The 20,455-nt window shown below is 39.5% G+C and overlaps 1 protein-coding gene across 4 annotated transcripts in view; it reads left to right on the top strand.

The window, feature by feature from the left end:
- Positions 1–20,455, top strand: part of PCDH15 (protocadherin related 15) — a 378,762-nt gene that overhangs the window by 147,715 nt on the left and 210,592 nt on the right. For all 4 annotated transcript variants that reach the window (XM_072869959.1, XM_072869956.1, XM_072869957.1 and 1 more), the window contains exon 9: positions 4,039–4,151. In XM_072869959.1, the coding sequence (XP_072726060.1) occupies positions 4,039–4,151 (113 nt within the window). The remainder of the gene's footprint in view (positions 1–4,038; positions 4,152–20,455) is intronic.

The following is a 20,455-nucleotide window of genomic DNA, read 5'->3' as shown; positions in this document are numbered from 1 at the left end:
TAGAAGACTAGGTCTTAAATATTCTTGAGGGTCATCCTAAGATTAGAGAACTAGTTACAGCACAGTATTACTGGGATTGTTGTCTTCTATTTAAAGTATTGGGTAAAGCACATGATGAAAGAACTACCTCTCAAAGTACAGTAAAGTACTTCAGAGAAGGGGGTTGAACTGGGGCCATACTGTAATATTTCATTTCTTATAAAATGCTCGATATCTTTACATTTGTAATCGTGATGTTTGGAAATTTTTTTTTCATGCACTAATTTTTCCAATCCTTGACTTTCAGGAATGTTAATATATCTGGGTTATTCCAGTAGACGCACATATAGTGTCTGGCATATGCAAGTGTGTAAGCAAGCCTCCTCCCTTTGCATGTAGTGTGTGTGCAATAAAAAGGGGATAGAAGCCAGCTCACTTTCATCTGCAGTCTCACCCTATTTTTTTCCTTAGTGCTAACTGCATCACAGCCCCGTGCTTACTGCTCAGCCCTGTTTGAAGGTTTTCCCTTAGCTATTTTTATTAGTAATTTTAAGGCTTTCTTTTATCTGGGGCTGGTTCTTGGAAAAGTCATTTTTTCCTTTAAATCATTAGCTTCTGTTTTGACCCTGGAACTGTCTCTGTGATTTCTGCTGCAAATTTTGAACAAGTAAGTGTTCTATTTGTTTGATATTTAAATGATGAGCCAAAAACCACCACAACATTTTTTGGGGTTTCTCTCCAGTCCTATGACCTCCCTGACACATTTGCTTGGCAGGCAACATGTCCCACAAAAGCCCTCCTCTGGCTCCAAGAAAAGCAAACCTAAGAGGCCTCTTCACCCTGTGGACATTCCCCTCTACTGTAAGGTCATCAAGGTAGAAGAGATCATGTTCCCTCCTGGGCTGTCATCTCGCTGCTTCTGTTGCCTGGGCCAAAAGAGTGTAACCAGAGGTCTGTTGAGCACTTGGTCCTCATTTTTGGTGCGGATGGTGCAATCTCATCTCCATGTGCTAAAGAACAGAAAAGAAACCACGTATCACCCTTCATGTGCTGTCCTCCTTTCTCAAGGGTGCTTACGGACCTTCTGGTGTGTGCTGGCCCACCACCTTTTGATACGCTAGACCTCTCCAAACGCACAGACCAGATGAATTTCTGGAGGCAGGAGACTCAGAGCTCATCCATAGAGCTTTAGACCTCTCTGCTTTTCCTGAGTTACATCTTCTTGCAGGTTGGACTCGTAAGAGACTGGCAGCATAGGGGTGGTGAGAACAGTTCTCTGGCCAGTAGTCCTTGTCTGTAATATGCAGATGACACATTTGGAAGACACATAGTTACAGTTGCAGTAGGAAACTTCTGCTTTCTGGAAGCAGATCAGGCAACAGTGTGGACTGAGGGCTGGTCTGCTCTGTCAAAATACAAATATTTTTGTGTATGCAGAAGCAGATATCTCTGTTCCTAGAAAACTTTACAGTCAGAATTTAAGGTATCCTGGAGTTTGGACTCTTCCTGTGGTAGGCAGTAGCTGAGCAGGCATCATCAGTTAGGATTTGGGCAATCCAGCTCTATTATACTCTAATCTTTACTTTCCTGATTGTGCTCCTTGCTGTCTTTTTCTCCTTTACCTGCTTTTTTCCCTTGGATTCTTTCCTGGCATCCTTACACAACATTAGCTTCATCTTCCCTGCTGTAGATCACTTCATGCCTCTTACAGCTGTCTCCATCCTCCCTTAAGTATTTGTTCTCCTTCAGGGAATGTCTTGGTTTTTACTTTTGCATTTAGTTCTTCATGTCTTGATTTTTTTTTTTTTTTAGCTTCAGCATCAGCCCTTGTGATGTGCAGCCTCCTAAGAGTGCAGCAGTCTGTTATCTGCCAAAAGCTTGGAGCTCCTGCTGGATGCCTAGTGCTCTTAAAAAATTAGATAGTTAATTAGGAGTTGAAGTTAAAAGGGGCAGAAGGGGAGGGAGGACTTGGAGCTAGAAACTCTGCATTTATGTTGGTGGTGTAATAGAAAAAATAATCTATAGTGTTTCTTCCTGTTACTGCTGTCTGGGTGTATGGCATACATGTATACAGAGATATTTGCAGAATATGTACAGTGTGTGTGTATATATATACACACATGCACAACATATACACAATATACACACAGTATAGCAAATAGTTGTCATATGATGAGTTGCATATTAAAAGTATTGCACATGAATTTGGACAGTAATCTATCTCCTGGGATAGCTACTGACTTTCTAAAAGCAGTTTCTAATCATTCCACTTGAAAGGTGAACAAATAATAGCATCATTTATCTGAAAAGTGGTCTTTTTTGTGTTGAATCTTATGTCCTGTTATACTGTATTGGCACAGCAATATTTGTCCTGCTCTCATGGCTGCTTTAAGATGTCGTAACTCATGAGCTCAGAGGACTTACTGGGGCATTTATACCATCAGCCAGGAGTGCTTTCTGTCTCTCAGCTGCTACGCAGGACTACTCCTAGACCTAAAATGACTTGAGATCTTAGGCTTGTAATCTGTATTTAGGTTTCTTTGGATACTTTTAGTAATACTGATAAGCTGCGAGATGCCAGAGTTCGTGCCATTTCTAAACACTTTGGCTTTCTGAGCCCTGCTCTGTTCAGATTTGTGCTCTCACATTTCCCCAGCTGAGAGTCAGGCTGGCTCACGGAAAGTTAAACCAAAACAAATTGGGATGAGACACACAGGCTAGAGAAGGCAGATACAGTTTTCCGCCACACAAATGAGGAGAGAACATCCCTTTGTCTTTTAGAAAAAAAAAAGGTATAGCCTCTGTTCCCTGATAGGCGAAAGACTGTTGCTGAAAAGTATCCCATATGCTTATTGCTTCATCCTGTCCTGGCAATTAATGCTGTACCATTGGTACTTTTTTTGTATACTTTATTTGAGAATCATGTGGCTCAAAATCACTGTAGCTTAATTCTTACCTCCTCCTGTGTCAGGTTATGCTGCTAGAGCCTTTTGGCTTGAGCACAGTACCACAGGAAAGTTTCTGGGCTGCAGCTGCCTCGCTGGCCAGCCTAGGGGCCAGGCACAGCAAGGTCATGGCTGTCTCCATCCTTTGCATAGCCCTTGCTGGATCTCTGTGGGTTTGCAAATCTGTTCAGGCTCTGACTGCTTCTGTTTTAACTGGGTTGGAGAGTATCCTGAAAACTCACAGCCATGAAGACGCTATTTACTCCTGACAATAAATGGAAGCTGTTAGACACAGATGAGGTTTCATCTGGTGCTTTCTTCCTGATGAGAAACTTGGTTTTTTAGAATGACTTCTAAAATAACTTCTCTGTTGGTATTACTTATGTATATATTGTTAATGCATTAAAGAGCTTGCCCATAGGTGCAACAGAGGGCTACAAGAACTAAGGTATTTAAAAATGGGCATTTTAAATTGCAAATGTCAGGGCATCATCTGTGAGCAATAACATGGCTACCATGAACTTAGTGGTAACATCTTTGTCACATCGCCTCATTGTGTATTTTCTTTGTTTAAATGTGTGTGCTCAAAAAAGGGTTCATAGTGTTCTCTGCTTTGTGACTAACGTCAGCCTATGTCCAGCAATACTTCAGGGGAAACGTACTTCAAAGCTGGAGAGAGAAAATCTCAGTGGTATGTGTTTAGCAAGTTGGGTTTCAGGAATGTGGTGGATACAAGTGGAAGATGATTTGCAGTGAAAGCTCGTTTCTCCATATGTCCTCTTATCTGATTAGGTTTATACATATCTCCTGGAAGCTGAGAAGCAGAATTTCCACCAGCTGCAGGTGTGTGTGGGCTCCTGTTGTTATCAAGTACTTAGGGATTCCCAGTTGAGAAGAATCTTCATGGTTAGGGAGAGTAAGGAAATAATGATAATATTAAACACATAATGTTAGTAGTATCCTTAAGCTCCATGTACACATGATGCAATATTTTATCCTTATAATAGCAGGATTAGTTTTTGTTCCTTTGATGACTAATGAGTAAAATAAATATATTGTTTAACTAAATCTTTCAGAAACAGCATTTGTTCAAACCTCAATGTCTTTTTTGCAGGAACTCCTGAGGATTATCCACAGTATTTCCATATGAATCTCACAACAGCTGTACTCACACTCCTAAAGCCAATTAATAGGGATTTACACCAGAAGTTTGACTTGGTTATTAAGGTAATTTTGGCTGAATTCATATTTTCATATGCTTTTGAAAACTGCTTAGTAACAAAAAGCTCTAGAGAAAATGTGGGGTGGGCTTGCTTGCCTTTCCTGTGTTTTTCTTTTTTACTTTTTAGCCTACCAGGCATCATTTTGCACAATCACAGGGTAGAAGGGTGTGAAGTATTTTTGAAAAGGGAATGAATCATGACAGAGTTCTGACATTTCATGTTATATTGATATTGTATGAACAAACTAAGTACCACTTGTACATTTGCTTTTTACAAACTCATTTGTCCTGAGACTGCATATTTTATATTTCACGTTTCCTCCAGTTCACAACCAATGCTAGACAATCATATAGATAAAAATAATTGTCTGAGTACTGAGTATTGGGAGCAAGGAGAACAAAAAAATCATCTCTGCATCTTGTAGCAATTTTTGCATTGGTGTTTTTTTTGTTGGTTGGTTGGTTTGGTGTTTGGTTGGTTGGTTTGGGGTTGGTTGGTTTGTTGTTTTTTTCCCCCCCCTTTTTATTCAGGGATGATTAAAAAAAAAAAAAAAAGGAAGCTCATGCTAGAGCTCTGCTACTGAATAAAAAAGAAAGCTTCTGGAACATAACCAGTGCTGATCTCATTCAGCTCCTATTGCTGGGAAAAGACATAAACCACTTCTGTGGGCTTGGTCTTTTCAAATCCTACCATTGATGAGGAGAGTTGGCTTCCCTCCTCTTTTGTACATACTGCTTTGTCCTTAATTTTACAGTCTGACTTGACAACAGTCTGCAGTTCTTCATAACTGAGCCAAGTGATCAAAGCACATATCAGTTAGTTGTGAAGAGTGTGTCTTTACAGAAAATCTCAAAATGTATCTTCATCTGGTTACTGAGACCTGGTTTTGCCAGTTTAAAATATTTTCAGTGTTTGCTGCTTTCGTTGCCAATTTGAGGATTAAGAGGAAAAGAATAGGAGGTCGTGATACCAGTGTTTAATTGCTAAACTTGTTAAATGTAGTAAGCTATTAATTTTACTTTGAGCAAAATTGTACAAAGCCGTAAGCTTTGCTGCAGGCGAAATTTGCGTGAACGGACTGCAAAAGGCAGTTCAGTAAAGACAGTCTCTAATGAGAATAGAACAGAATTACATTTGGTTCTTTTGGAGACAGTCTGGAGTTGTCCCTAAAGCTGTTGTCTAATGACACAGAAAATTGTATAGGTTTTGCTGTATTTGTTGGTAAGCAGAGGAGCAAATAAAAGAGAAAGGAATTGCTGTAGTCTATTTTAAAGTAGTAGATCACTTGTGTATTTATCTGTGTATTTCATGGAGAATAAAGGGTGGGCTTTCCAAACTGCAGCGTGTTTTCACACAGGGATGTCATAAAGCTCTTGCAGTTTGTTAGTATTAACCTGTTTATAAATACAGGGGTTGTACTGATATGGTAAGAATTATTTATTTGCCTTTCCTAACCACCTAATTTTTGGGGGAGTGTTAATGGTGGCACTGACAGCAGGCAGTCCCTTTGGCAAGAGCAGCTGCTTCTATACCAGCCTATGAACCTCTTTGAAATCATGTGCCATAGTTTGGCTGGCCCCAGCCTCAATGCTTTTGGCCTGTCATGCAGTCAGACCAAAATGCTTGCTATCATTCCTCAGGGAAAATGAGTAGTATTTTGTTCTTTTTTTTCCTTCAGAGCAGAAGCAAAGCTCAGTCTTTCAAGCATTTGGGAGTGGGGGGAGCAATAATATGCACTTCAGCTCTCGAAATAAGGAGGGATGAAGGAACATATACAAATATGATGTGACAGAGCGACCTGGGTCCCCAGCTGTGCCTGTGCCTGGCAATGCAAAAGCTGACTGTGGCTAGTACCTGTGTAACTTGTAGGAATTCTTCTTTTTTAAACTAACTCTGAACATTTATTAAGCACAGGAGAGTTAGGGACACATTTGCAGGCTCCCTCTGAGCATCTCGGAGAGGGCAGCAGTTTCTCTGGGAAGATGGTAATAAGTTCATTAATATACAGGTCCTTTCTGTATCTTCTGAGGAATATAACTGATTGTAGTATGACAGAAGAGGAGATAAAATTGCAGCATATAGAAATTTTGAATAACTTCACACCTTTTAAAATACTTTTGTTAATTTCCTACCTCAGTGGATTGTGTGTGCGTCAAAGTACAAAGCTTGTATATGCTTAGAGTGAAATAATTTGTGATTGGATTCTTTTATAATAATCTATTTTTGAGCTTACTTCCTGTTGTGGAGTTCTGCTGTCACTGGGACAGATGAAGAAACTTAGGTGGGTTAATATCTAAATAAATATGCTAAGAAGTTATGGGTTAAAGCCCTGTAGTGCTTTTTTTTGGTTTCGTTGTTGTCAAAATTCAGCAACCATATACAGTAGCACAATACATCAGTTAAAAAAATAAACTACACTGGTCTGGTACCACATTCTGTATGTCTAAGTAGCAAGCTCTGTTGTTAATGGAAATGTTTATAGGCATTATTGAGTTCATATTGCTGTGTTATATGTGCAGTCAAGGGGATAATAAGGAAAATTACCAGTCTGTAAGAATGATAATATGCCACCTGCTAGAATAATAAAAGTTTTAATGCTGTGTTGTTCAGGGACCTTTTGAACTGGTATAATGTCTCAGACTTGTACCAAATCAAATCTTCAGGTTCTTGTTTTGCACATTCTCAAGTTTGCATTTCTCTCAGTGTTGAAGTTGTTGAATCTGATTCTATCTTATCTGGAGGGGTGCAATATGTTGTGTTTCCCTTTAAACAGAAAATATGCTATTTTTGCAGGACTCACTAAACTTAATCTTTAAAATATTCCCTCTGATACCAGGAGATCAACGGTTGGTTTTTTTCTGCCTAAATATTATGGAAAACAGTGAAATGGAAAAGGTGGTTATGTCAATACATGAATATTAGAATGCATGAAGTAAGGCGCACAGGAAATCAGTGTGCTCATCTGTGGTATAAAAACTGCATTGCTGATAAATGTTGAATTCTCAAATAGGTTGGCAGTGGAAAAAGCTAAAATTCTTAATGAGAAATGCTTTTTCTTATTTCTTAATTTTCTCATATTTCTTAATAAGAAAACCTTAATAAGAAGGTTTTCAGTCTCCCTGCTATCTTCAGAAGATATTTGATGATAAGCAAGGAGGCAAACTTGTTGGCCCACCTAGGGAAGCTCCTGTCACTTCCATACCCTGCAAAGCCACAGGAGCTTTTACAAAAGAGCATGTATTTTTTTGTGTGTGTGTCCCATTTAAATTTCCATGTGGCAACTGCAAGGCTGTCACAATAAGCATGTGGATTTAGAGCCTTTAAACTGAAAGGGCTTTCCAGTGTTAATAATACTGTAACTAAAAATATAGTAGAGACCCAAAAGGTGTATGTAAGGCTGTGAACATTGTGAATTGTAAGTGTTCTTTCCCCTTTGCTTACTGTTGCTTCTGTTAAAAAGATTGTTCTGAGATGCAAAATCACACCCTGTAATACTAATTCCCTTTTTGAAATAAATTACTGCTTTTGGAGTAAGTTTTATTTATAAATACATACGTGTGTCATTTGAAGATTTATGTCCATAAAGGCAGGGACTTGCATGTCTCGTTGGACAGCAGACAATTTGGAGAGAGAACAGTCTCCTCTGGAGCAAACGGTGCTGCTTTATAGAAGGTAGTTGATAGAGAAATCAAACCAAAGCTACAGTGAGAGGGAGCACACTTTCAGCAACCTCAAAGGCTAAAAAATAATTGCATCTTTGATCTGCAGCCTTGCTGAAACATCTCCTGAGATCTCAATAAAATAATAAACCTTTTAAAACTACATTTCCTTAGCATTGTTGCTACGGTAGCTATCTTTCTTCTGGAGGACAGTGATTTGTAACAGGAAGGCCTGTAATCCGTTTAGTCCTCAATAGAGTTAACTTCACCTCTGATACCCCTTTGCTTGTAGAAGGGGATATAGCTGCTTGAAGAAAATGGCAGCAGCTCTGATCACCGTTCTGGAAAAAACATGACCATTGCACTGAGACTATGTTCTTGATACTAGCTCTAAAAAGTGTCAGTGAGGTCGTTTTTCATTGTTTGTAGTTTTTTGGTTTGTATATTTTTTTAAGCATGTATATGATAAAACAAATAGGAAAATTAATCAAATTGATGCACTTTGATCCTTTTCTATTTGAACTTTGGTTATTTATCAATCAGACAAAATCTAACAACAGTTCTATTAAAATCAGTTTGCAAAGTGGATGGATTACTGAAGGCTAGATGTGCTTACACAGTCAATAAAATATTAATGAATGGAAATGCTACACTACAGAGGAATTTACCACACCTGTAAGAGACCAGATTTTTGATAAAATTACTCATGCCGAGTGGTTAATTTAGTTCACAGGGCCTCGCGTGGCTTTCAGAGTAGGCTGAGGATGAGGAGCTACGCTACTACAAGGGCTGTCAGTCCTGCTCAGAGAATGTGTATGTGGAGATTTGGGGGAGAAATTATCACTAGCAAATCATAAAGAGTTTTTGCTTTATAAAATACTTAAAACTATCATGACTCCTTAGATTATTTCAGTATCTTGTAAAGCAAAAAGTGATGCTCCTCTAAATAAACAAACAGCCATGTTCTTTACTATGATTACAGAAATTTTGTCAACTCTGTTAAGACCCAAGGTGGTCCTACTAAAAATATGAATAGTAATACAGAATAAAGGAGGTAGGGAAGGTGTTTTCTTAGCAACTGTTGCATAACCAGTTTATAATATATGCCAGAAGTCAGCTCTGGTTCTCCAACACATCAATATTGCAGTGGGTTGGTATCCAGTAGGTAAGGAAGAATCAAGAATTTTGTTCATTCAGGATTGCTGTAAAACCTGTACGAGTTGCAATAGGAAAAAAAAGACTGGAAGTATTTTGAGGCTGATGAAGTATAAGTGTACCTTTTCACTTTATGGTTGTATTTCTCTAGTCTACATTATTTACCTAGAACAATCAATACCTCACATTTTCTCCAGTATAAAGAAAATGCATGTCAGATTCAAAATCAGGATAGGAATTTTACTTCTCTTGCAAGAATTGATTTCTCATTTGTAATGGCAGGGGGATACTTGTATTAATGACTAAAAAGACTTTGAATATTATGACATGAGGTGGAAAAATAGAGGAATGTTTTGTTAATCTCATGTGGACACCTGTGTACTGGGGAAATTAAATTTATAATGTAGTTTTAGAGTAGGTTTTCATACAGCCTGTATGGTTAATTCTTAAACCACTAGCTGTTGTATTTGATTGTATTTGTGCCATTGGGAGGGATTCGTGTAAATTGGACATCTCAATAAAAACTCCAATTAGATTAAAAAAAAAAAAAAAAGGCGGGGGGGGGAATAAGTTTCCCAGCTTCAAATGACATTTGTAGACTGACTTTTTAATAAGACTTTTCAATAAGACTTTTCCTTGGATCTTAGAGTTTTACAGCTCTTAGGGAATAGACTCTTTACAAACAGAATTGCTGTGTGTCACAGTTGCTTGGTTTTTTTGGTACCTTCCCAACAGTATTGGTAACAGAAGTGTACTTCAACACTGTGCTGCGGCTGTGCAGAATATTTTGAAGAATATCCTTACAGAGTATTTTCCGTATCTTATGTACCTGTCTCAAAAATCTGTTATTCCCAGGTGGTTTTTCAGTCAGACTGGCATTAACCTCCTGACAGATAATACCATAGAAACAATTCTATAGTGGGATTGCGTTTCCTTGTTGTTTAGGTGGTAACAGAAGGTCAATGCCGTGTGTCAGAGTTGAACAGACTGTTTGAAATTCCAGTGTTACAAGAAAATTGGTTTGGGGTCCCATTCTGCAAGAAGTGATGTTGAACTTTCCAGCAGTAATATCTACTCTGTTTACTCTTCAGGCTTGAATCTTTGAATGGAGTGTGATTTCCAATTTTTAGAAGTCTTCCCCCTGCTGAATTGGCTGTGGCATTTATATAGGCTGTGACTAGGCACAGGATGTTTTAATAAATCAGTTGTACTTGCTTTGAGTATGCATGTAGAGACTGAACCTGAGTATTAGCCAGACCAAATTCCCTGTTAATGAAGGAAGATTGTGTGTGAAGCTTGGCTACAAATATAAAGTACTATCTACTGGTGCACATATTTGATTACATGAATACTGTCATGATAGATTGGATATTAGGAAAAAATTCTTCACCGAAAGGGTTGTCAAGCATTGGAACAGGCTGCCCAGGGAAGTGGTGGAGTCACCATCCCTGGAGGTATTTAAAAGATGTGTAGACGTGGTGCTTAGGGACATGGTTTAGTGGTGGACTTAGCAGTGCTAGGTTAATGGTTGGACTCAATGATCTTAAGGGACTTTTCCAACCGAAATGGTTCTATGATTCTGTGATACTGGCATGACATGAATTTGTGTGCCTGTTCTCCTGCCTATCCCAAGAAACTGCCTGGGAGCTGGAAAGGCCACTTTTCCTTTCTGGTGGAGGTGATTTGGATCAGAGAGATGCTCCCAGTACGTGTATCAGCTGTTCCAGTATAGTTAAGCCCTTTGCAATGTGGATGATTTTCCCTGATGCGGATCTCAGCAGAAATTACAGAAACTGATGCTCTCCTACTACTCGTGCTTGGAGGTTAATTGGTTTCTTTGTTCCTGTTGGGAACTTCATTGATCTCTCCTGTCCATTGCTCTCGAGGCTGTTGAAAGCTTACTGCATTACATGAAAAGAAGGCATAACTTCAGCAACAGTCTCAGGACCAAACTGTGGACAAATGTGCAATTTGAAGGCAGAAAGTGAAGTGTATATATGTGTTGTTTTGTATAGCCTATTAATTGAACAAAGACTGTTTTCTGTTCAGAGTGGAAGTACAGGGAGACTCGGTGAGGATGCTTTGCCAGCCCCTAGCAGGTGCAGAGGGCAAGGCTAAATGATCAGTTTTAAAAAACAGGTAGGTCATCCAGCACAGCAGTAGGCTGGGGCCCTTTGCTTTTTAAGAAACCTGGAAATGATCTGAAAGGTTGAAATACTGAGATAAAAAAGCTTCTTATAATCCTGAGCTATTACAGAAACATAAAATTGCTGAGGTTGGCAGGCATCTCTGGAGATTATCCAGTCCAACCCCACTGCTCAGGTTGGAGGTGGGGCGGGCGTTAAGTATCTCCAAGGCTGGAGACTCCACAGCCTCTCTGGGCAACCTGGTCCAGTGTTTGACTACTCTCAGATTAAAAGAGTTTCTTCTTATGTTTAAATGCAGTAACTTGTATTTAAATTTATTTTTTTTTTTTTTGCGCAGAACTGATTCCGGCACTCCAGATGTGTGTCACCAGTGCTAAGTAGTATTTGACCCACTGGCAACACTTTTCCTAATGCAGCACAGGTTTGCTGCAAGGGCATTTTGCTCAATTCATCCACCAGGACCCCCATGTCCTGCTCTGCAAAGCCGCTTTCAAGCTGGTTGGCCCCTAATGTGTACTGGTGCCTAGGGTTATCTCTCCCCAGGTGCAGGACTTGGCATTTGCCTTTTTTTGAACTTCATGAGACTCCCAGAACACTGTGTACCCAGTAATTCAGCCAGTTTTTAATCCACCTCATTGTCCATATACCTAGTCCACTAGTTGTCTCTGAAATCATATGGAGACAGCAGCAAAAGCATTACTCATGTCAAGATAAATAACATCCACTGCTCTCCCCATACCCACCAAGCCATTCCATCTCATTTTAGAGGCCTGTCAGTGTGGTCGAGCATGAATTGCCCTGCATAAACCTGCATTGACAACTCCTAATCTCCTCCTTGTCCTTCATGTGTTTGGAAATGGTTCCCAGAATGATTTGCTCTACCGCGACCTTCCCTAGCATTGAGGTGAGGTTGACAGGTCTGTAGTTCCCTGGATCTCCCTTCTTCCCTTCTTGAAGATAGCAGTGACATTTGTTTTCTTCCAGACCTCAGGAACCACTCTTAATTGCCACGAACCTTTCAAATGTAGTAGAGAGGGGTCTTGCAGTGACATTGGCCAGCTCCCTTAGCATGTGTGAGTGCATCCCATCAGGTCCCCTGGATTCATGTATATCCAGTTTGTTTAAATATATCCCTAACCTGATCCTCCACTGTATTCCTGGCTCCAGACTTTTTTGTGCGTCTCAAGGATGGAGATTACTGAAGCCAGGTCTTACCTGTAGAGACTGAGAAGATGATGACATTGAGTATTGCGGCCTTTCCATGTCCCCTGTTGCCCTGTCCCACTCAGCAGCAGGCCTACATTTTCCCTAGTCTTCCTTTTGCTGCTGATGTACCTGTAGAAGCCTTTCTTGTTGCCATTCAGTTCCAGGTGGGCTTTGGCTTTTCTAAACCTGCATGTTAACCCTAACCTGCATGCTATAGTCCTCCTGCATCACCTGTTCCTAGTTCCAGTTCTTGTAGGCTTCCTTTTTATGTTTGAGTTTTATTAGGAGCTCCTTGCCTATCCACGCAGGCCTGCTGCTCACTTTCCTTAATTTCCCGCTTGTCAAGATGGACCATTTTTGGACTTGGAGGTGATTTCTGAAAGTCAACCAGCTCTGCTGCACCCTGCTTCTCTCCAAGGCTGTATCCAATGGGATCCTGCCAAGCAGATCCCTGAGTTAAGCCAAAGTCTGCTCCTATGCTGTGTGCATTAGTGTACAGACACTTCGGGGGGGCATATGGTCATGCTGACTTCACAGAAAGGCTATGAGAGCTTTACCTATAATGTGGCCCTGTTGGCATTCCCTTATTTATGTGCATATGAGGGTGGTCCCCCTTCAGCCCTACTGTAATGATTATGGGGTGCGTCCTGCTCATATCACCCTGCAGGCTTTGGTGGCCAGCCTGGGTCCACCACTTTCTCACTTGGTTGTTGGTTGTCTTCTCCTTGCTGGGTTGATCAGCCAGTTGGCATAGATGCTGTTGCCCCACTCCTACCATTCTGGTAGTAAAGACAAGGATTGACTGTAGAATTGCAGAAGGACTTTGTGAGACCAAATGAGTGGGTGATAAAATGTCTGATAAAATTATGAATAGCTTAAAAATGAAGTGATACAAGTCAGAAAAGATCATCCTTGGCTTATACACAAAATGATGGGTTCTGGCTTGACTTGGGAATGAGATGTTGACATTGTAACTGATAACTGAGTGTGAAGGTTGGCTCAGTGATCTGTGGCTATCCAAAAAAAAAAAAAGGCAAAAAAGCAAACTGAACATTAAAAATAATGAGGAAAAATAGAGAACAGAACAGAGGAAAAATCTCTGCAGTACTGTACAGATTCAGGCTATACATGTGTCTTGATCACAGTGCACAGCTCTGGTCTCTATCACAAAAAGGACAGAGCAGAACTGAAGCAGGTTCATATCAGGTGAGGAATGAAGAAGATATGATAGACACCCGTAAAATATGGTGTCACAATTCTGAGAGTGAAGAGGAATCAATAGTTCACTGTGTCCAGCCATGCAAGAGCTAGGAGTTATAAAATGAAACAAGCAGGTGGCAAGTTTAAAACAAGCAAAATAATGGTGGTGTTCATCTAATATAGTTTGTCTGCTTTGACAGACAGCAATGTGGGGCCGAAAGTTGACATGGGCTCAAGAGGAGGCAGGGCTGGCTCATGGAAGAAAAATCTATTGATATAAAGAGAAATCCAGGGAAATCTGAGCTGCTTACATTACTCTCTAGGCTTCTGTCTTTGGCTGCAGCTGCAACCATGATTTTGCACTGGATGGATTATTGGTCTGTTCTAGTACAATTCTTCTTATGCTCTTTCATTATGAGTTTCAGAAAACATCAAAAGAAAACACAGTGCTAGCACGCAATGAGGAGATGTGCATCAATTGAGGCTCACTAGACTGGAAATTCCTGGACTGCTGTACAGAAATGGTCCAATGTCCATGTTTTTTTGATACTTAAAAGTCCTGAATTATTTAACATTTTTCCACCACTTGAGAAACTTCATATTCGCAATGTTTGGTAGGTTTTTGTAATAATGTCAGCCTCCAACTCTTCTCATCCTGTTTTGATCTCTGGGCTCTGTGCATCTGTTGACCTTTATTTGTTATCTTTGTTCAGGATAGCTCTAATTTTCCCCTCTTCCAGTGTATCTTAAAGAATGTATTTTCCTGCATTAAAGAGGATTCGTGCTTATTCTTTGCTCTTCTAAATTTTTAAGTGGTGCAGATAAGGATTTCAGCACAAAGAGTAATGCCCTATTTATTTAGTTTATTCAACATGATAAAGACTTATTAGTTTGAAGTACGGCTGGGCTGCACCAGTTGAGAACTTTGAGAAAACTTCACAGTGATTGCTATTGAATAGGTCTCTAGAAAGAAACCCATATGTAAAAAAGCTCATCTTCCTAAATATTGATATTTTCTCTCAAATTTCTCCGAGTAGAAAGTGGAAAATAAAATATAGACCCCATGACAAGTATGGTTTTCCAAAAATGTTTTGCCCTTGTTCTGGAACTGCTTTGTTTTTGTTTCTCTCTTTTGAAATGCAACTGAAGATAGTCTCCTCTGATGTTCTTGCACAACAGTAGAGATGTATCAGCTATAATGGGAAACAGGGTGATTGCTCTGCCTCAAAATAGAACATGAACTGAACAAATGACAGTATTTTTATACTCATGGTGACAAATTAGAAAAAGAATGGGAGAAATGTATTTTCATTAAATACTTGCTCAATCCACTTCCTGACAATGATGAAATCTTCAAAATCATTAGTTCAGTTGAACTGCTGTGCATCTCCTGTAGGTATTAAGTACAATAACTGCTTTTTAAATTGGCTTTTCAAATGTTTATCCCTTATGTGAACTCAGTATTCAATTACTTCTCTTGGCTTATCACTGTCACAAAAGTGTACCTAGTCCAAATAGTCTGGAAATTTCTGTTCTCTGAGGCGGCCTTTTTTTCTATCTTGTGTGTAATACAGTGTTGATAGTTGATGGAAAATTGAAAATCTGAGTGCAGACACAGGTTTTGCATTTGTGAATAGGGAGAGAATAAAAAGGGTGCAGGAAAACCAAACCCATTCTTATACATCAATAAAATGTTTCTTCATATCAGTCTTTCTCTAAAGTTATCACATACATATTGAAAATAGGAAGCTTTTCCCATATTTAGCAGCATCTCAGCATGGCGAATGTTTTTCCTTGCCTTTAGAGCATTGTCACAGATACACATTAGAAAGACCAGTGATTGTGAGTTAAGATTGATCCTAAGTTGTGTGTCATCACTCACAGACCAATGAAAATATTTAACTACATAAATGGTAAGTTCTGTAATGTCTTTTATTTACAGAAATAGCTGTATTTCCTTTCTGCAGTGAACAGACTTTTTTTCATTTAAAACTTAAACATCCATCACTTGAAACTTGGCATAATGACTTCATAGTTGGCATTTTCTTTAACCGAAGGGAAGAAGAAGGAGTTTCATTATTTGGAAAGATGGGCAGCTGTAAGTATTACTGTTCATTGCACTACAGCATCATAAGCCTTACTGATACTGAAGTCACTTACCCTTGATACATGAAGAAAAAATGTATGTTTTGGGATGGTTTTTTTTAAGCATAGTGTCTAGACACATCCTGTGCCAATTTCATTTCACTGCTGCATCACAGGCTTCACTGATGGTAAAGTCAAATTTCTTCTATGTTCTAAAGATGCTCTGTGCTTCTTGTCCTTAAGCCAATTTTTAATCCATTTCAGTAGTTCTTTCCTTATGCTGTGCTTTCCGACCTTGTAAATTAATCCAGTGTGTGATATACAATCCTAAAGCTAACGCTAAATCTAGATAAATTATGTCCCTAGTTTCACCTTTATCTCCCAATTCAGTTATGCACTTAGAAGAAGCAACTTTGTCAGACCTGACCTTTCTTCTCTGTATCTGTGCTGACTGCTCCTTTTTTTACTTACTTTGGTTTAAATACTATATAATGTTTCCATCTTCTTCACAGCTTGAAGTCAAGTTTAAGTTTGAGTGTCTGAAGTTCCTGGGCTCTTTCCTTGTTCTTGTATTAAATAGAAAATCTGAAGTGACCTGTCTGCAGTTCTCCAGTACTACATCTCCCTCAGTGAGCTATCAAATATGTTTGCCAGAGGCTATTCCTTACGTCTTTTACTGTATCTCTTGAAATGCTAGGGTATAATCAATGGCAGGGGAAGCACAGAGGATTTTGGTGGTCTTTGGAAAGGAGATGAGTGCAAGACTGGAAGCAATTATGGCAACTGAATTTATAACATTTATGGTTCTCGTTGGGATGCTTGTGAAAAGGTAACCAAAATGAAAAAATGACATAACTCACAGGATGCACAAAGATGGTTGTCAACCAAGCAGTGGCTCTCTCTTTGGTCTCTATGAGGGAGTCTCTAGTAGCCCATTAGGGGTTCTCTCTGTCTTGTTTAGGTTGGTATTTTCTGGCAGTAAAGTTTATTGTAATTTTTTTTACAGCATGCTTAAATGGATGCATTAATTCTAAACCCAACATTAACTTCCAATAGCAAATGAACATGCTCATTTACCTTTCAGAAAAGCCAAAGGTAAATTTTAGATATATTGTGACTCTTATTCAAATAGCATTCTATTTTTTTGTTTGCTTCATGTGAACATTTAAATATCTAGGATGCAGTGGCAGGTTTTTTTGGCATGGGATTGTATGTGTGATGTTGCAGATATTCTGCAAACTTTATCTCAATCTTAAGCTAAATAGTTGCGTGTTGGGGTATATAGGTATCATTATAATTGAATTAGAAGAAATAAAAGACATAGTATTATTTTATGCAACTATTTCCAAGTAAGCCATGATTTTTGAATGTTATAAAAAAAAAATCAGTCTAGCCATGGAATAAAAATTCAAAGTTATATTTATCCATCAAAGAAATTTTTAATCTAATTTTGAATATTTCATGAGTGATAACAAATGTAAGTTCAAGTACATTGTTGTGATATGCATTTCACATACTGTGTCATGCAGGAAAAAAGCAATGATTTGATCACATTTTTAAAGAAATAATATCGAGAAGCTAACCTGGTTGGTGTAGGTATAGCAGGCTTAGGCTACAGAAGCACAAGGAGAACAATGTCTACATCTGTTTTGTTGAATAAAAGTATTAAGTTGCTCAGGGAATTAAGAGGATTGTGATAGCACAGAGTAAATGACTTCAGGACCTAACTGCAATTTGAAAAACTTTGGTTGTGAAGAAGAAAAGATTGCTGGCTCTAATTCTAGCAAACTCCATGGTCCAGTAGTGCATGTAAAAGTTCATTTTAATGGACCAATTGGTTGCGTGGGTTCCAAGAAAAATTCTTAGGGCTGATATTGGTGTAAACTAGACTATTTTCACTACTAGTATTTATTCTTTCAGTTTTGCACTTTTTTTAGGTTTCAGACATTATTGGCTCAGTTATTTATTAGATGGTGATAACCTACCTTCATTTTTTTGGGTCAGGAGGTCTGTAATAAGTTCTGTTGTTTTTTTAGACACTATTTCCAGTGTTTTCATCATTGTGGCAAACAGAGCATGTCTATTTTAACTGGATCAGAAAGTCAATATACGAATTTTAAAAATTGCCAGAAATGTGCTGTTATGTGGGTGGTTGTGTGTGCCAGATTTACCAGCAAATCAAGAAAAACACAGAACAAAGGAATATGGGAATACTTAATGCTGCTGCTTAGAATATGCTTGTATTCCCTTTTGCTAGTGTGGTGGTGTTTTTCCTGGATCTGAAGACTCTGTGTGTGTACGTGTGCTAGAGTGGGCATTTTCAGGAGGGAATTTTAGAGACTTTCAGGCCTGATAAAGGTTGCATGCAAAAGGAAGAAGAAAGATTTCTGAATCTGAGTTTCTTGAAGCTTGAGTTTTACACCAAGGATGGAATGGTCCTTGTGAGGAAATATTTAAAGCAGCAAAGATGAGATCCCAGTCTGCTCCCAGGAGTGTTTCTCTATTTTCTCAAATAGTTATTTAATGTAGACATTGCTTCAGCCAGAAGGATAAAAGAAATGCAAGCCTTTATAAGTCAATCTGCGTATAATGGTCTTTAGGGGAGATATTTCAAGGTAACCAAAATTTCATTCCAACAGGATTTCTTGTAAAATGCATTCACTTTTCCCCTCCACCCTACAGAAATCTTGTCCCTTGTGAGCAATGTCAGTTCTGTCCAAGTGCTAGATGATGGGCAAATGTTGCCTTGTTGTATTGACAAGATGAGATCTTTTGAAGGGGGGGTGAGCAAATAACTCCTCTTCATCATGGGTGCTGTTGAAATACTTAAAAGGTCTCCGCAGTTTCTTCTCAGGTTAGTTGCTGCTACAGTTGCAGACTGTGTGAAATGATGTTGTTAAATAGCTAACAAAGAAATCTGCTTCCAGTGTGAGCCCTTTCGCTCAGACACCTCCTGCAGTTTACCAGGGGTGGTTCACGCTGGGCAGCTACCTGCAGCACCATTCATCAGCACCATGCTCTTGTCCAAGCCTGTGGATCTGCTGCCTCTGGAGGAAACATCCACCTACCTTTGCTTCCTTAAATCTCCAAGACCTTGTAGATCGGTTTGCAGGTCTCACTTCCACTCTCCCACACTGTGTGTACATGTGGCCTGTCACCTGAAGGAGAGAAAAGTTACTTATGTCCCAGCTGTTATTGTGTTAAGTTCATGTTTATCCCCACCACACCACTTTCCCCTCAGCTCCACTTGCTCATCCTCCTGTTTGATTTGGAGGGTGGTGAGAACGAAGCCTGGTTTTCTTTTTTATTGATGCTCAAACTGCCTGTGAAGAGCAGGTGTGAAACATGCCCATTACTGGTGCTACTACTGCTCAAAATGCACCAGCTGATGGTGCTTGCAGGTATGTACCTTGAAATTTTTATCACAAAATAGTGTGTCACGAAGAAATATGGTTACAGGGAAGTAATATACCTTCTCTGGACTCACATCAGGCCTGGATGAGGGATAAAGGCTGCTCTGCCCAGAGGAGCGCTTTCCTGCATGTGCAGGAACATGCTGAAAGGTATTACATGAAGAAAAGAAAACAGGACATCCTGGAATCCAGACTCTATCGGTGCTACGCAGCAGCTGAGCCAGGGAGACTGAGAGCTAGAGCTTTGGATTTAGGCTCCTGTATTTCACCTATACTCAGCTTTGTACTCTGAAGTTATTCTCATGGATCTCTCAGCCTTTCCCCTTTACCAGCTATGTGGAGTTAAGATGCCTGTATGAGTACTGAAGTAATAAAGAACAGAAAAGAAAGCCAGGCTATTTCATTGTAGGACTGACAGATAGCAAATATAATAGTATCTTGCTGTAACCCTAAGGATGTGAAAGTAAAATTGTGCTGCCTTCCATGTAGCAACCACGGTTTTTGAGAATCTGTTCATTCAGCAAAGACTGCTACTGAACTATAGGCAACAGTTTCCTATATGCAACAGTGATTGGATGTCAGGTGTTTGTTGACCCCAGCATTACAGTAGTCATAGTTGGCAAAGTCTGGCAGAAATTCAATTTAAAGGATCTTGAGCTGAATGTTTTGAATTAAGATAATCTGAATTTGACACATGCCCCCATTACCTTCACTGGATGCTGAGCAAGACCTTTAAAAGTGTAATGGGCAGAGCCTGGGAACAGACTGGGTAGTATTTATATGACGCTGCTTCTGTCTTTGTAGGTAGGTTTTGAATGTGTGATGGAAGGGATGATGCTGAGATAAGTTTTAGCTGCGTTGGAAGAAGTGGCAGCCATCTTCCCAAGAGGTCAAATCTGTGAATTAACACTGCTCAGAAATAACAGCTGAAATGGAGAGGCAGGGACCTGCTGTGTTGCTTTAGGCCGGTGGCTGGAGAGGATGCAGATGTAGAAGCGAGGGGCTGGCGAGGTAAAACAGAATCAAAGCTGTGAAGAGAAAATGTATCTTCTGTATGGCAGGTTAGATGAAGTTGTGCAGTGTGTGTCTGGCTGCTTTGCTGGATACCTGAGCCATAACCAACAGGGTTGTTAGGAGTTGTTGGGTTTTTTGTTGGGTTGGTTTTTGGTTTGTTGTTTGTTTGGTCAGTTGGGGGTTTTTGGCTTGTTTTTGTTTTGTTTTTTGTTTGGTTTGGGGTTTGGGGGGTTTGTTTGTTTGTATTGGTTGTTTGTTGTTTTTTTTCATTATTATTTCCTAATTAGCCTATTAACATTCACTGGGGAGATCAACTCTGAGGTCCTGTGGTGGAGCAGCAACATGGAAGTGTCTTAGATAAACTGCAGACTGTTTGGTTTTCATGCATCTTATGACAGATTTTCTGGACTAAGTATTCCTGAAGTGTTA

This window comes from Ciconia boyciana, chromosome 8, assembly GCF_034638445.1.
Source record: "Ciconia boyciana chromosome 8, ASM3463844v1, whole genome shotgun sequence".
Taxonomy (NCBI): Eukaryota; Metazoa; Chordata; class Aves; order Ciconiiformes; family Ciconiidae; genus Ciconia; species Ciconia boyciana.
Note: the sequence above shows the minus strand (reverse complement) of the source record. Positions and strands in the feature narration are given on the sequence as shown.